The following is a 16,082-nucleotide window of genomic DNA, read 5'->3' on the forward strand; positions in this document are numbered from 1 at the left end:
GTTCAACAGGACATGACCATCTTATTTGTATGGAGGCAAACAGGGTTCAATTCTGAAGAAAATAAATAAATAAAAATGAAATAACCACATCCTGCATGCTTTGTCGTTCATTTTCTGTATCGCTATTACAGTATTGCATCTCTACAAATGTAACATTTCATAAACGCACATGAAGCCTGTATATAACAATATGTCCACAACAAACTAACTTTGTTTACAATTTCATATCTCTATATTCAGTTTTGTTTTTGTTGTAATTGTGTTATTACTCTGACAAATAAAACAGTATTAATAAACAAGAACGGAAAAGTACAGTAAATAAATCCTTACAATGCTGAGACAGTTATAGTTATAATTATAATTAACTATGACTGTGTTGTTGTCACCAATTAATCGTTTCTGTTATTGCTATTAAAAATAGTATAATAATGACGGTTTTCCTTTTTAGCCCTGATAAATCACCATTTCGTTGTATGCTGGTCACAGTTCTTTATGTAAACAAGGGACAAAGGCGGTTTTTAAACTGCCAATTATCCATATCAGTGTCAGCCCCAAAGTATAAGTCAGGCTCGAACACACATACTGGTCAGCTCAAGGACACAAAGTGCAACACAAATTGTATTTTTCCAAGAGAAATTTTATTTTCTAGTATTTGTAAATCTTGAGAGTATCAAAAAAGCCTGTTGCAACATTTCACCAAAAATAATTTTAGTTGCTTACTTTGGATTAAAAGATGTATTGTGTCATTCAAAAGTAGAAATATCAGAAAACCATAATTTAAATAATAACAGTTACGTCTACACTCTACAATCTACAGTTGACAAGTCAAATCAGCAAATTTAACTGGGTTTCAAATGGAAATTAAAGCATTACATTAACAAATTATGAATTTAAAACCAGCCTTATTCATTTAGACAATTTCACATTAATCTTAGGAAATGTTTGTTTACAATTCTATTTTTAAAAGACAAGGTAAATCAAAGTTTCCAATGTAACACAGGTGAAATCTCATGGTGATAAAAACAGCAAGAATAGTTTTTGACATCTCAAGCATAAAAAAAGAACTATGTAAAAATGCCTTTTTAACAATCAAAACCATTGGAAATCATATCACATTTAAATGCAAATAATGTAAATGAAAACCAAAGAAAATCACTAAATAACAAGGACTTTAAGTTTCTTTGGTTAGGATTATTTGTATTACAAAGATATAAAACTTGATTATGTTGCTCTTCACACATAGGGTTTCCATTATGATAGTCAGAATCCTTCATTGTCACACCTAGACTGGAAAAATAATGGGGAGATTAAATGCATTCTTCCCCATACAGCAGTATTAGTGAATGATAACAGATGATTCACTTAACAAAGAATAAATAACATCATCTATCACTGACAGGACACATTGGATCTTTGGTTTTGTGTCAATAATTTCCATCTCACTGTACCAAGGATCAACTGAATAAAAAGCCATACCCATCTGAGGAAGCAGACAACTCTTTGGATAATAGCATCGGCATCACCGCTGCATTTAGCAATGGTCTTAAAGGCAAATGGAACACAAGCTTGGGAGACTTGTGCTAAAGCTTTCACCAGAATAAAGCATCAAGAAAATTTACACTGCGAAAAGCATTCAAAACACCATTCTAAGAGAAATTTACATCATTGGTAAGAATAATATTTGGCAAATGCATCCTTAATCCACTATAGTTCTTCCTGCTTTATAATTTCTACTGTATCAAAATCTCTTTGTGTATAATTTGTCTTCTTTGGATCTCTATATCTATAGTATACAAAGCCCTTTTGATATTAAGGCCATGTTAAAGCTTTGAGTTCAGTGCACTAAGAATGCCAAACAATATGGTATGATAAAGCTCAAATATTTCTAAATCTAATGCACATGTTCTTTTCACAACGTAAATCATTTAAAGACAAACGATGTGAAACAAAAGCTCCTTCAACTGTGACATTAAAAGTTGAGTGAAATAAAAAAAACCATGACCTATACATCATCGCACCTCAACAGAAGTAACAAAACATGGCAATGAAATGTTTTCACCTTGTCCCCTGAGTCTGACATGATACTGCACAATATGTGGTGAAAAGGAGGTAGTAATGTATACAAAAGAACAGAACACTGAGGTAGATAATCAGTTGAAGGACTCAACTGAACTCTCCACTCCAGTGGAAAGTAATAATTAAATATAATGAAAATGTATCACAGTACATTTCTAACATTCTTTTTAACATTCATCATGGGTGAGCTTTGGTTTAGGACATACACTGCCAAACACATACAAACAGGTAGAAAGTTGTAAAAAAAAATGGAAATAAAATGGTATAACAACATTCATACAAAATCCTGAGGTAGATCCAAAGCAAAGGCACATCTCCCCAATCTCAGCAGCTGCTCTCCTGATCCCTCATCCCTCAGAAAATAACAAAGGGACTCAACTCAGGAAGCAAATGAGGTAGAAGTGACTTAGCTTCGGCTGCTGGGGAGCAGATGCAGGCTAGGTGATGTTAGCAGCCAGTTGCCTAGGACGCATGCAGGTCAGGATGAGAACACTCTGAGGTGCAGCAGTGACAGAGGTGGTGGCTCAGCTTCTCCTCATTTTCCACTCCAAAAGACTGCTTCAATCTAGTGACAGTGGTACCATCAGCCGACCCAAAAGACTCTGGCCTCGAGCTGTGGGGAGTTGAGGAGTTGCTCATTTCTTCGTTGCTTTCTTCGTTGGAGTACTGGCCAGAGTCTCCTGTCTCTTGGCTGCCCTCACTAGTGTGAGAGCTCTCTGAGTGAAGGGGTCCATAGATCATCTCTCGGGACAAAGGTGGCAGGGGTGCTGAGCCTAAATGCTCCTCATATCTCAGAACAGTTTTGCCAGCCTCATACAAGCTGGCTCTCCGCTCAACCTAAGGAGATATTAAAAGATGACACAGAAATTAAGATGTACAAAAAGCTGATTTAATAGACAGATGACTGACCAGAATAATATCACATCACTCACATCACTTTCAGATGAATTCCTGATCTCCTTTTTGAAAAGCAGCCATGTGCTTTGATTCGTTCTGCCGACTTGACCGCTGCTATTTATAACCATATTAGATCCACCCTAGAATAGATATATGGGAAAGATGTTTTAATGGTCCTGTCCTTTTTTGATCATTTAACTGTGAAACTATTTTAGAAAAAGCAGTCATTGGTGGCTCATTTATTCAGTATTCTTTGTCTCACCTTGGGATCTAGGTGATCACTTATCATGGGTATAAGGGCCTCAACATTCTCTTTATGGCGTTCATTGGGCAGGGACAAACCAGCATGTGGGCCTTCACCAGGTCCCACAGTAATGACTTTATGACCACAGGATTTTCTGTTAAGTCATACAAAGACAATAATGAAAGCAATTGTCAAAAAACTCACTGTTTATGTTTTGTAATATAGTTGTGAACTGTTAATAATTATTCTTCAAATAATAATACTCTAATTACCTCGGTCTCCCCTTACTGATGAGGATCAAGGCACACATAACAATACAGGCCAAGGCAATGCTGACACCAACAATGATTCCTGTCATCGACCTCTGGTCTATGTGGTACAGACCATCAGAGAACACTGCAAAAGAAACAACAGTGTTTCAGATAGGAAATAATTACCCATTAGCTGCATTAGGAAAGACAATTAAGATACAAAGAATATTAAGTTAATGTAATGAATTAAAACTCAACATTAAACGAAAACTATTAATTTCTGTTACTCTATTATTTCTTACTATTTCTCTTAAAATGGCTGACCCACACTATGTGCAGGACTTGAAATGCATTAAAGGAAGAAACAAATCCTGAAATACAAAAATACTAAAAACAAACTTGATAATGTAAAAAATAAATAAATAAACAATGCTTATTTATTTTATTATGTCTAAACTGTAACACCCTTTTGTTTCCTAAGTAGTATAGTTTACAAGTGTTGCTTACCTGTTGTGTCCAGAAAACTGTCAGAGTGCCTAGGGTTCTTGCTGCGGTGTGTATTTCCACGCTTTAATGCCAGCTCCACAATGTTGGAAAACGGCCCATCACCGACCTGGTTGGAGGCAGATATCTTGACTAGATAGACATTACCTGGCTCCAGTTTTTCCAGAAGGGCCATTGTATGGGTTCCTGTAAATGGCAGTAGAATCAGACAGTAAGATTAGAAGTTCCCAACTGGAAACAAAACACTCCTAACATTTGTTTTGCCCAGAGGAATTTCTTACATGGAATTAAATGACCATTTTCACAATTTATGTCATGATCTGCTTATTTAAATATGTTATAAAGTTGCAATATCATAACTGTATCAAAAAAACTTCTTGCATGATTGATTTTACAGATAAGCCAGATTAAGCCAGTCCACTACTCACCCTCCCTCCGCATTATCTGCCAACGTCCAGCCATCCAGGCTCTCTGGGAAGCGTACATGATGGTATAGTGTGTAACCAAAACATTAGGCTCTGTGGGCTCCCTCCAGGACACCAGAGCAGTGTCATCCTCGATCAGAGTTACTCGCACTCCTGCAGGTGGTTGGCTAGGTGCTGCACAGTAGAGAATACAGTGGGATATGCAGAGAGCAACATAGTCATGACAGATTAATATTACAGTATTACAGTATTGCCCAATTTCTTACCTGCTGGAAGGGTCTGATGGTAAACAACAGAGCTCCAGGAACTTGACATCTGATCCACATGGAGACGCACAACAAACTCATAGCGAGTGTTTGGATGCAAATTTTGAAGCAACACACTCTGTTTGGTACTGTGGACAAAATACACACACACATATATTTTTTATATAGGTAACTGTATAGGTAACAATCCAAAGCTATCTTCTATTTAAAATGTGTAAATTTAGGGTAAGTTTAAAATTCAAGCATCATTTGCTAACAAGCAATATAACATAACATAAATACTAATAATACCAAGACAAATAAATCTGTAGATAAGTTATTTGTCATACAAAAGGTGAAACACTGAATTTTACTTTTTGGTTTCCAACTTACGTTTGTAGATAGCGTACATCCGAGGCGTTGTGGGTGCCTACAGGTGTACAGCGAACTGTATAGCTAATAGCCTTTCCAGAGGGGAAAGCAGGACATCTCCAACGTAGGGACACTGCAGATGAACTGTTGGCCAAAACTGTCACGTGATCTGGAGGTGGAGGGGCTGCTGCCAGTTGGTCTCTAGCCGCTGATTGATGCAAACACAATACATATTTTCATCAAATTTGTAAAAAAGGTTATTTTTCATTTTCAATTGTAAGACTGAATGAAATAAATAAACAAATGTACTTACACACACATCCTGGAGTACTAACAGTTTGGTCTGTCTGATAACCATCTCCAGCTTGACTGAGAGCCATAATCTTGACATGATACTTTCTTCTTGGATCTGGAACACAAATAAACAATTTTCTGCTGAAATGAAAACTGACAATTTCTCCAGTTGACTGATTACACTAATAGAGTAGCCTTTGATTTAAAACATACTAACTTGTAGGGAGAAACAGAGGTGGATGAGGTAAAATCTTTTTTGTGCTGTATACTTTGAATACAGCTATTGTAGACAGTTATCTCAGGATTAACAAATCAGGAAGAGGTCTAGGGGTTGGAGGTTTCAATTTGAAAATATGCAATCAAATTTGGTGATTTAACTTTAAAACCTACAACTGCCTTAGCTCCTAAATCAGGACATTTTAGTGGGTGCTAAGATTTGTTTTATGCTTCCAGTGTGAAAGGTCAGCTTATGGGTATTGACCAGTGAAGGTGGGGTGTCCAGGGCTCTTGTGGGGGCTGGGCCAGGGGGAACATTCAGCTGCTGGGATCCTAGACCCATGGGATTGGGGGGGCTGACTGGGGTCGCCAGGTCAGGCCAAAATAGAACAGAAGGAATCTGGGCACAGGACCGTGGGATAGGAGCTGGGGCCCTTTTGTTCCCCCTTTCACGTTCTTGCTACTGGCCTTGTAATATACCCTTAAACTTGGAAAACATGGCTCCAAAACCTCCAAACCAGTTTCATTGCAATATCCAATATTATTGCATATCGAACCAATGACAGGGAATAGTATGATTATCAACATAGCAGGATACCTAACATTTTTTACATTTCTAACAGGAAATTTAATTTTATGATATAATTATTTTAACTCAAATTTATTTATCACTGAACTATTTAACATTTTTGGGTATGAATTGAGTAGGAATCAAACTGTGGATGCAGGGCCACATCAGACAAAAAATTGCTAAAGTTGCATGGTTTAAATTGTAGATTAATGTGGGTTAACATGGACACCACAGATGACTGGTGGGGGCAGGGTCTTAATCCAAGTCTGCTGTCTGACAGCTAAAGGTCAGTGCTTCTGTCCAGCTTTGGCCAATCCTAGAAATTTTTCGCTGTCCAGCTAAAGGGTGGTGGTGGCAGGTCTTGCCTTGGAAACAACACAAAGGCCAAGGGTAATTATGCAAGCAGCATGATGGGAAATAGTGGGACGGACATCTGCACCTTAACCTCTAACCCTGGGAGCCTGATCTCACACAATACTGCAAGTAGACTGGAGAGTGCAGCTGGAGAGAGGTCAGTACATATTGATTAGGATACGGGGTAAAATGCAAATAAAGCATCTAACTGGCCACTGAATTAAACTGGGAAATGCAAAAGACACTCACTGTTGTCTCCAAACTCAATCACAGAACTAGATGGTACAAATGCAATAAAAAGAATGTGTTATGTGCTTTTCATCCACTCCAACACCCTGTGGTGGCTATAACAACAAGAGCAAATCACTCACCAAGGCCACTGATGGTGTAGGTATAAGTTTGAGCCTGCAGCTGGATGCTGGGCTGCTCTGGCTGGCCTTCCTCGTGGTAACACAGCCGGTAACCCTGGACAGCCACAGACTCTAAGGAGTTTTGCCAGCGTGCCACAATGGAGGTGCAGTTAAGTGGCTCAAGTTGAAGAATAGGTGCTGAAGGCACTATGAATAACAGAGAAAAACAGGCATGGTATTAGCACAGAAAATCACCATCACCAAACCTTTGAACCACAACAAACATGAGGATACTGGCTGTAGAAAAGGGGGAATAGAGAGAGCAGAAACCTACTAACAGAACAGTTTTTGAGAAGTGTCAATTCAATTTGAGAATTTTAGGTGTGACTTCACTGTGAGTTATAATTTTGGCTGCCTTGTGGCAGAAAATGACTTTAAATATATAGCTAGCTTTGTAGTAATAATTACCTAAATCTAAAATGTGTTATACTCTGTGTTCTACACTTTAATATAAAAAAAAGAAAATAAGAAATACTGCCTTGGTGGACAAATAGCCTCCCCCAACACACCAGACCATGAAAAGAGGCTATTCTTTTCCCCCACATAGATGCCTGAGGCCCTCTCTTTATGACCCATGACTGAGGCCACTCTAACATTACTGACAGGGAAGGGCAAAGGTTCCTGGGTAACCAACACAAAGACTGTGGGACAATGCTACAAGAACAAACTCTACTCATAAGCCAGCTACTCTGCGTGAGTTTAACTGATCCTCCTGATATTCCAAGAGTGGCAAACTACAATGTGGCAAAACTAAAAGGAGAGCCAGTTACCAGTTTGTCTCCCACGTGATTCTCTTTTTGCATAAAATGTGCTCGTTGTCGCATTATCCTACCTTCCTCAGGCCTCTTGTGCAAAACACATCTTGATCTCAATGAGTTTTCCTGATTATATAAAGTTTGACTATCTAAGTAATTAACTGCTAAAGATGCTTGTTTTTGACCCTAAATTCATATGTGTTGAAGTGACATTCAATAAAAAAGAATTATGTGGTTTTACCAACAGATATTAACAGCCTTCTGCAGATTTACCTTTGTTGCTAGAGGTCTTAGGGGTACGGTGCGAGGTCCATGCTGAAGGCTCACACCAGCCCACACGGGTGGCTGCAGCCATGCGGAGCAGGTAGATGGTGTCAGGCTGCAACCCCTCCAGCAGATATTCTGTGCTGTTCTGCGGTACCTCCACAGAGGTGACTGTGTTATCTGCAGCTGTACGATAGGATAGTCTATATGCAGACACCCGACCACGACTCACTTTTGCTGGCAATGGCTGCCAGCTTACCTGGATATCTGTTAAACTGTGGCTGGTCAGAGTTAGCTCTGGGGTACGCAAGGGCACTGTGTAAAGACAGGGACATCACAAAAATAATCCGTATTGTGGAGATTTAGTTCTTCAGAATACAAATTTATTGGTGAAAGATCTGGCTGTCATATTTCTAATTATTATTTACAGATACTATGTGCTTTTAAAGAATATACAAGAAAATGTGCTCACAATACCATATCATCCCCTTTGGTTCCACTCAAAAACTTTATACATTACTACCTGAATCTATCTGAGTAATGTATTACAAGGAACGCTGACAGTTTTAAAGCTTTGTGCTTACCATCTTCAAGGGTATGTTGACTAACTTGGTCTGACATTCGACTGGCTCCCATTGGCATATAAGCAACAATGTAAAAACTGTAGTTTCGAGCTGGTTCAAGGTCATCAATGATATAACTGGTTGTGTCATTGCCAATAACAACTTGGTATTCTTCATTGTTTAGCCCTAAAAAGCAAGAGATAGAAGAAGTTATGTTGAGCAATAGGTTAATATTATCCAAACAGAGGAGACCTCTGTGATAGGTTGTCATGTATGTACCATGTAAACAGTCAGTGTTTTGAAAGGTTTGATGCTTCAAGTCCCTGACTTCATCATTTTTCATCCTTTCTATGGATTTGTATAATATAAGGCACAGCTAGGTGCTTACAGGCCTCACAAAATAGATCTAATTTAACATCCAAAAGTGTGTTCACTACGAAGGCAGGCTTGACATAACAAAGTTATATGTCAGTGTAAAAGTTATATATCTTCTTACATTACTGGTTTGACTGTGTAGGCTGTTAAAAACTATCCTGTCCCTTTAACTGCAAACAGAATGAGATTTGGAGTGGACAATGGGCTAGCTAAGCCGGTTGTCATTTCAGTGAAGTTTCCATTCTGGGTCTTTCTTGACCTCTGCCCTGTGTAGCAAGAACAGATGGCCTTCACTAAGGAAATCTGATCATATCTGGGAGAGTTAGATTGCTTGTTACTGTTGACTGTCATCTTGCATTTTTCACACCTTTTCAACTGATTTTTTAGCTCAAATGCAAAACCTGAAACACAGCAAACTGGTTGCTCCCCTCGGTCTTACCTTCTGCCTTCATGTAATGGATGGAGTAGGCAATGACTTTATCTGCATTGTACAGAGGCCTCTCCCAGGCCAGCAGGATGGCAGAGCTTGAGATGGTTTCAGCATGTATATTTCTTGGTGCACTGGGTCTGTCCTCAGACATGACGACAATAAGGCGTGCCAAGGACAGCACAGAACCTTGTTCATTCTCTGCCATGCACTGATAGATGGCATCATCCTCAGGGATGATCTGGGTAATCACCAATTTGCTGTGAAACAATAATAAAAGAATAGAAATCAGCAAAGATCAAAGAAGAATATTTCAAAATATATTTTATTTATTGTAGACACAAAACATCTAAAAACATGTGACCAATACTTTTGTTTTACACTACCTGTTGTACATTTTAATCCTCCCATTTAAGTGAACCTCTTCTCCATTCTTTAGCCAACTAATGCGTGGTGGGGGCACTCCATCTGCTTGGCACATAAACCGAGCAGTACCTGCTCTTGGACGGGTCTGGCTCTCAGGTCTCTCGACAATAGATGGTGGCACTGAAACAGCAGTGTAAGAGAAAACTGATGAATAAACAGTCTATTGCTTAGTATTCATTAACTCACAAAATGCTGTGTGTTATATTACACATAATCCTTCCTTTATAAGCAGACACTGATGTCTTTTCTGAATATAAGAACTAGTTCAATCTGCAAAAGCTTTTCCTGCATTATGGATTTGAAATCTATTAAGCAAACGAAAACACCTATGTGATATAATTACTCAAGAGTTTACAGTACCTAGAACTGTAACATTGGCTGCAGCAATAGTGTAGTTGCGGGTGCCAGGTGTGGTGGCCCTGCAGAGGTAGATTCCACTGTGTTTGGAACTGACATCAGTAATAACCAGGTTCCCATTGCCTAGTACTTTGGCATTGTACACATCAATGGGTTTACTGTCAGCACGGCTCCAGGAGATAATAGGCCAGGGATTGCCTGTGGCCACACACTCCAACACCACAGTTTGGTGAACAGAAACTGTGATATTTTGAGGTTGAGCAATGATTCTGGGCCTCTGACGTGGATTGGGGCCTGCAAATTCACAAGAAAAAATCTTAAAAATCTTGCTTATACACTATGGTGACTTAATGACCAGTTCGATAGTTTTATCAGATGCAGTTCCTGTACCTTGATTGACTGTCAGCTTGCCCTCTTTACTCTTTAGGCGGCTGCCGATATTAGTCGCCACACATCGATACAGTCCAGCGTCTCCCAATTGCACATTGTAAATCTGGAGGACTCCGTTGGACAAAACTGTAATTCTATAAACACACGAGGATAATCAAGTTAAACTGCTTTGCAACATATGTTAGCATTGTAAAACTTTTTACATGCATAATATGGGGCCGACTGTATAGTGGTGTCTTCACACAAAGTGGTACCTGTCTGTCTGCAGTGGTAATGTCCTTTGGTTGAACTCCCAAGTGATTATAGCACGGGGGCTAGAGGTGACTGCACAGGAAAATCGTGCCACTGAGCCCTCAGTCACCACCATAGGCACAGGATGCAGCACAAACTCTGAAATACCTGTTCAAAATGAAATTATCAATCAAGCTTGGCAGTACCAGCAGTAGAAATTTTCATCACAGCCTTATCAGAAAATCTTGAGTGGATTGTTTCAGTATATGGCTAATGGATTTAATAAAGAATAAGAATAAAGAATAACTAAAGCATGTCACTATTTGACATGATTATTTACACACATTTGTTTTTGCACTTTCTAATTGTCATATACTAAAATATATATATTTTTTCTAGTTTTGTAAAACATACATTGTACATGCAAAGCCCTGACTCTGATAGATGTTGCCTGATTCTATGAAAGGAGTTGATCTCTGTAAGACACCATGAGCTTTTGTGCAGATGATCCCATACTGACCAGCTGGCCCAATCAATTGATCAATTGAAGAATGACAGTGAATGATGCATTGTTATAGATATAAAACAATCAATTCACTTTGCATACGAAAGACTGCAACCAATTTAAGGATATAAACCAGTGTTTTCACACAGAAAACACTGTGTGAACAATGTTGTAATGCAAAACCTTTTTTTTCAGAAGTCAGGGATGGCTCAGTAGGTGTGTAAAATATTTTGTTTTGTAAGCTTCAGGTTGCACATGTTATATATGCAGATGTTAAAAGTATTTCTTACACTAAGTCTAAATATTTTCATTATAGAAAGTGAAATTATATTTATGTGCATTCAAAAGGTTTTTCAATCATCACCACAAATAAACAATCTCCAATCTGCATTTATCTGAAGCACACTCTGTAACACATGACCAATGACCTTCATTAATTAAAGTGATAACTTTCTCCTTCCCCCCTTACTCAGAGGGAGGAAGTCAATATCATGTTAAAGAAAATCAATACTCTGTACTTCCACTGTAGCCCCACATTTAAGTCTTGAGCTTTGGGAGAATCAAATTAAAGAGCAATCCTTTAATTTAAGACCTAATTTTATCAAAATTACACAAATAACATGACCCTAAAGACAAGTCCAGAAATGATGATAGGTGTGCTTGTGCAACATTCCACTCAGATATTAATAGTATTTGTACATGACAACCAAATTCTGTGCCAAATTCCATTTATTTATTTTCAAACGTCAGCATAAGCAAGAAAGTTTGATCCTTCTAACTATTCTGTCTCCAACATGACTGACTGGTGACCATCATGAAAAACTCTCAGTCACTGATAAGAACTTTTGTTATTTACTCTCATCCGAGATAACAGACCATCTTCACTACTATTGGGCTCAGTGATTCACATGTGGATGTGGCCCTCACAGACTCATCCACTAATATGGCCACCACTGTTGTAAAGACCAAATCAATGTCTAGGTCAAACAGCACAAAGGTTTCTCTAAAGAGGTCAAAGTTCAATCTAACACCCTGTCCATTCAGTTTTATTCCAAACTGTAAGAGTCTACCATTTGGGCATAGAGAACCTTGTGATTCCTAAATTGTTTATATCTTGCACCAACTTTTATGGCACTAATACATTTTACCGATGGATATGTACTTAATTTGTTTTAAAATAATTTAAAACACTGTACGAGCTCCAGACACACAATGGGCACTGTCTGTTAAATTAAAGAAGTGGTGAAGCCAAACATGCAGTCCTAGAACCACAAAGAAAATACTATCTGAATGTAACTGTGTTTTGAGAGGACCAAGACTATTTGCTGTGGACTATCAGGCCTGTTCATTCACATGACAAACTATCCTTTCTTTAATAAAAGGGCTCTGCTTGACAGGGCAACAGAGGAACTGATCCAGTGAAAGGCACTGAGAAAGAAAAGAGACGAACAGCAGGACAGTCCAGCCATAGCAGGCCTGTGACATCACAAAGCCTTTCTCTGCTGACCCCTGACCCCCAGGGACCTCTGGACAGAAGGGAGGCCCATCCTCCATTCCCCGCCTACAGCTGACCAAAACCCTTTAACCCTTTACTGACAAAGGCTGGACACCAGATCAAACTTGACTTTTGAGGGTTTTGACTTGAATTTGAGGGGCTTTGCAGAAAAATTATTTAGATTGTTTCTTTTGGTTGTTGTTTTAAATAGATTGACAACAATTACAGCAATTATTTGAGAGTTGAAGTGTCTATTGACATTTAAGTTTAAGTTTTTATAAATGTCATCCTGTAGTTTTGTTTAGTTCATAGTTTACTACTTCATAGTTTTGTAGCATTGAGAATTAGGACATATTGCAGATAACTTTCAATTCTCAGTGTCAGTGTCAGGGTCAGTGTCGGTATCAGAATATATTTTAGAAGGCCATGCTAGTTTCAATAACACCAACTATGGAATATCCCTTGTAAAACCTGTGAAAACTGTCCATGGTAGACCAGGTCCAATGAATAGACACAGCTGTCCTGGCCACTGATATGTGGACAAACAAATGCCCTGAAAATCTAGCCTTTTCTTCTGGGGCAGTCAGGGGCACTCCAAACAAAGGCTAAAAGGCAAATGGCTTTTCAGAGATTCCTCTGTTTAGCAGACCATTCAGCGATTACACACAGTCACAATCTAAAGTGACAATGCAACCCCACTTGTATGCAAGTGAGAGAAGTTTAATTTTTACTTATTGTCAGTGTTTCCTGGGCTCTTATACAAGTGGTACTTCCTCAAAATGAGGAAAAGTTATTGTAGCTACTGAGATTCAGGGCTGCCTATTTACAGACTATTTATGAGCTTTGAGATTGACTCTCCATCCATTATTAACTGTGACTTAAAATGATCCTATAACTGGCCTGACTGTTTTAAACTCATGCATGGTCAAATGTAAACAACTTCAGTGACATGGAAACCTAGCTGTTAGAAGTTTATCCTCAGTAAAAAAAGAGAGTAGTGGGGTACATCTGCTTCCCATCTCCAGGTTAATAACCCATGAACTTGCCATTTGGATGCCTATGTGTTGACACCACAAAGCGGATATCACCACCACATTTAACACATCCTCAAATTGGTCCCACTAGTGGAAAACAGGGAAACAGTGAAGAAGTCATGTCAATCCCAAATAATCTCCTTCACTCCATACTTACGTGCGATAGTCAGACGTGATCTTTGGCTTAGGATAGCTCCATATTTGTTTTGCGAGAGGCACTGGTAGAATCCTTCATCTGATTCTTCCTTGGTATCCTTTATCTTTGGTATGTACAAGGAGCCGTTGGGCAGAAACTGCATGTGCTCACTTTCTGCCAAACGATGTCCATTCTTTAGCCACTTTATGGTGACTGGGGGCTGCCCATGAGCCTGACAGTCCAAGATAGCTGGGCCCTTTGGTAGAGCAGTAACATCACTGGGTTCTGTGATAAAGGACAACTCACTGAAACATAAGACACCTAGAAAAAATACAATAAAAAATTAGTTTATAACTGTTTATAATTTTGAGTCCTTGGAGACAACAGCTGCACAACAAGAACTATACAGCCTGACAAAGTATACATCTTATGTAGGCTACTACAGGAATATTAGAAAGATTTCAGCTACACTGACATTGCAGGAATAGATTAATAACGATCATATACAGTGATGTATGTTGTTTACAAGATAAAACACAATTAGACACACAGAGCTTACAGAAATTGCTGTTGCAATATCAGCTGTATTACGATGGCTGCCATACATTAATATGTTAATGTGTTAACCGGATAAAAAAAAAGACAATAATGGGCAGCATCATTTTAATATCTATTATTTTTCTATTTGCTACCTGTCACAAAAATCAGACATGAAGGTTTTGACCAAACCGACATAGAGTTAACTTATAATGACTGATAAAATGAGATAGAACCACTGTAATAAAGAAAATAATAAAGTACACAGTTAAAGTTAAACAGCGTCTGTCATTGTACTTTTAATTATTAGCGTTAGTTGCAGAAATAAGCTAAATTAAAGCGTTATTTGTCTGTTTCAGATAGTAAATCTTAACGTTATTAACAGTCGGTGATGACCGTGAACCAGGTCGGAACACTTAACGCTAACGTAAAGATAACATCAGTAAAAAAAAACACGAAGGTAAGTTACTTACTTGATAAAGGAATAAACAAAACAAAAAGCAGCCAGTGCAGGTTGACTTTCATCTTAAACCTCGTCATTTATCCGGATTTTTGTGTCATTTTCCCCCTCCCCAACACAGCCCCGCTCTCCGACGTCTCCTCTCTTCGCCCCTAAGTCACTTCTGCCGGACGACGGGGACCAACGGCTGAACCGGGGAGCCTCACGCATGCGCAGACAACAGAAGCAAGTGCATGAGTCTCCCAGAGCCCATGGGAGGAACTCTCCACATCATGTAGGACTGTAACATCTCCCATCAGCTGCCCTGATTGTACGTAGTCTACCACAGCAAGACTCATTGGAGGAGGGTCTTCTATAGGCACGATAATATTCACATTGGTTCCTTGATATTAATAACTGGGAACTTTGGCAAGTGCACATATACAGACACAGCATGTCTTTAATGTGGACATTTACCCAGAGCACTGGACACTGATATTCACGTTCCCATATGTCTCATTTGAAAACATAAAAAAAAGAATCCATAATCAACCAACTAATGCATGCATTGTGAGTGATGATGGTCCCTTAAAAGCATAAGCAACCTTATAACCTTATAAAACCTCACTATCTAATCTACAGAAACATTTAACATGCTTTGCTGAGTTCAGAGCTCATGGTCATGACATGAGATCACATCTTAAAATTAGTGACATTTCTCTGAGGTTATTTATAACTTTCTAACTCTTTTTTTCCCCCATTTTAAATAGCGTTGCCATGTGTCTTCATGTGGTTGTCCACTATACTGTTAGATAAATGTCTGACCTGGAAGAAGGATCTCTCCTTGTAGGTGGTTGTAGTTTGTTGTTTTCTGTGTCAAACTGCAAACACATAATTCTTCTGTTTTTACTATCGCTTAAAATGTTGGAACACTATAAGGTCAAATGCACACATGTCCATCTCTGATCTGGTCCATAGGCTACACCCCCACATACAAGAGTTTTTGAACTACAAACTAACCCATAACTAACCACTGATTTCCCACGCAGCAAACTTAGCCTTGATCTTCTTTTCTGTGTATCAAATATTGAAGACAACAAAATAAGATGAACATGAATTGGGAATCATCAGTTACCAAGAGACGATGGTAATAAGGTCACTCTAAAAGGCATCTGCTCCTGCCAGAGAACCTGGTAATTATGAAGAGATATTGATAGCTGCAAGTCAGCTGCCTAATGAATTCACGTATTGATCCAGTGACCGTGCCTTTTGACAATGACCCTCCCATC

General features: G+C 38.8%; 1 protein-coding gene across 1 annotated transcript; it reads right to left on the bottom strand.

Moving 5' to 3' along the window:
* Positions 1 to 679: 679 nt before the first annotated feature.
* Positions 680 to 14,956, bottom strand: LOC113165999 (protogenin B-like). Its single transcript, XM_026365866.1, has 19 exons — positions 14,828 to 14,956; positions 13,839 to 14,138; positions 10,671 to 10,815; positions 10,417 to 10,550; positions 10,030 to 10,320; positions 9,630 to 9,789; positions 9,256 to 9,503; positions 8,463 to 8,627; positions 7,888 to 8,193; positions 6,821 to 7,006; positions 5,328 to 5,423; positions 5,036 to 5,222; positions 4,664 to 4,791; positions 4,401 to 4,571; positions 3,976 to 4,158; positions 3,490 to 3,613; positions 3,236 to 3,371; positions 3,009 to 3,113; positions 680 to 2,913 (listed from the first exon to the last, which is right to left on the bottom strand). The coding sequence occupies exons 1-19, from the start codon at positions 14,892 to 14,894 to the stop codon at positions 2,539 to 2,541; spliced, it is 3,507 nt and encodes a 1,168-aa protein (XP_026221651.1). The 5' UTR covers positions 14,895 to 14,956; the 3' UTR covers positions 680 to 2,538.
* Positions 14,957 to 16,082: the final 1,126 nt, after the last annotated feature.

The sequence above is a fragment of the Anabas testudineus genome, chromosome 6 (genome assembly GCF_900324465.2).
Source record: "Anabas testudineus chromosome 6, fAnaTes1.2, whole genome shotgun sequence".
Lineage (NCBI taxonomy): Eukaryota > Metazoa > Chordata > Actinopteri > Anabantiformes > Anabantidae > Anabas > Anabas testudineus.

Coding starts and splice junctions, on each gene's coding strand:
- LOC113165999 (XM_026365866.1), bottom strand. CDS start 14,894: ATGACGAGGTTTAAGATGAAAGTCAACCTGCACTGGCTGCTTTTTGTT. Junction 8,194..8,462: donor TCAACATACCCTTGAAGATG/GTAAGCACAAAG, acceptor GTCTTTACACAG/TGCCCTTGCGTACCCCAGAG. Junction 5,424..6,820: donor CTACACCATCAGTGGCCTTG/GTGAGTGATTTG, acceptor TTTGTGTTCCAG/ATCCAAGAAGAAAGTATCAT.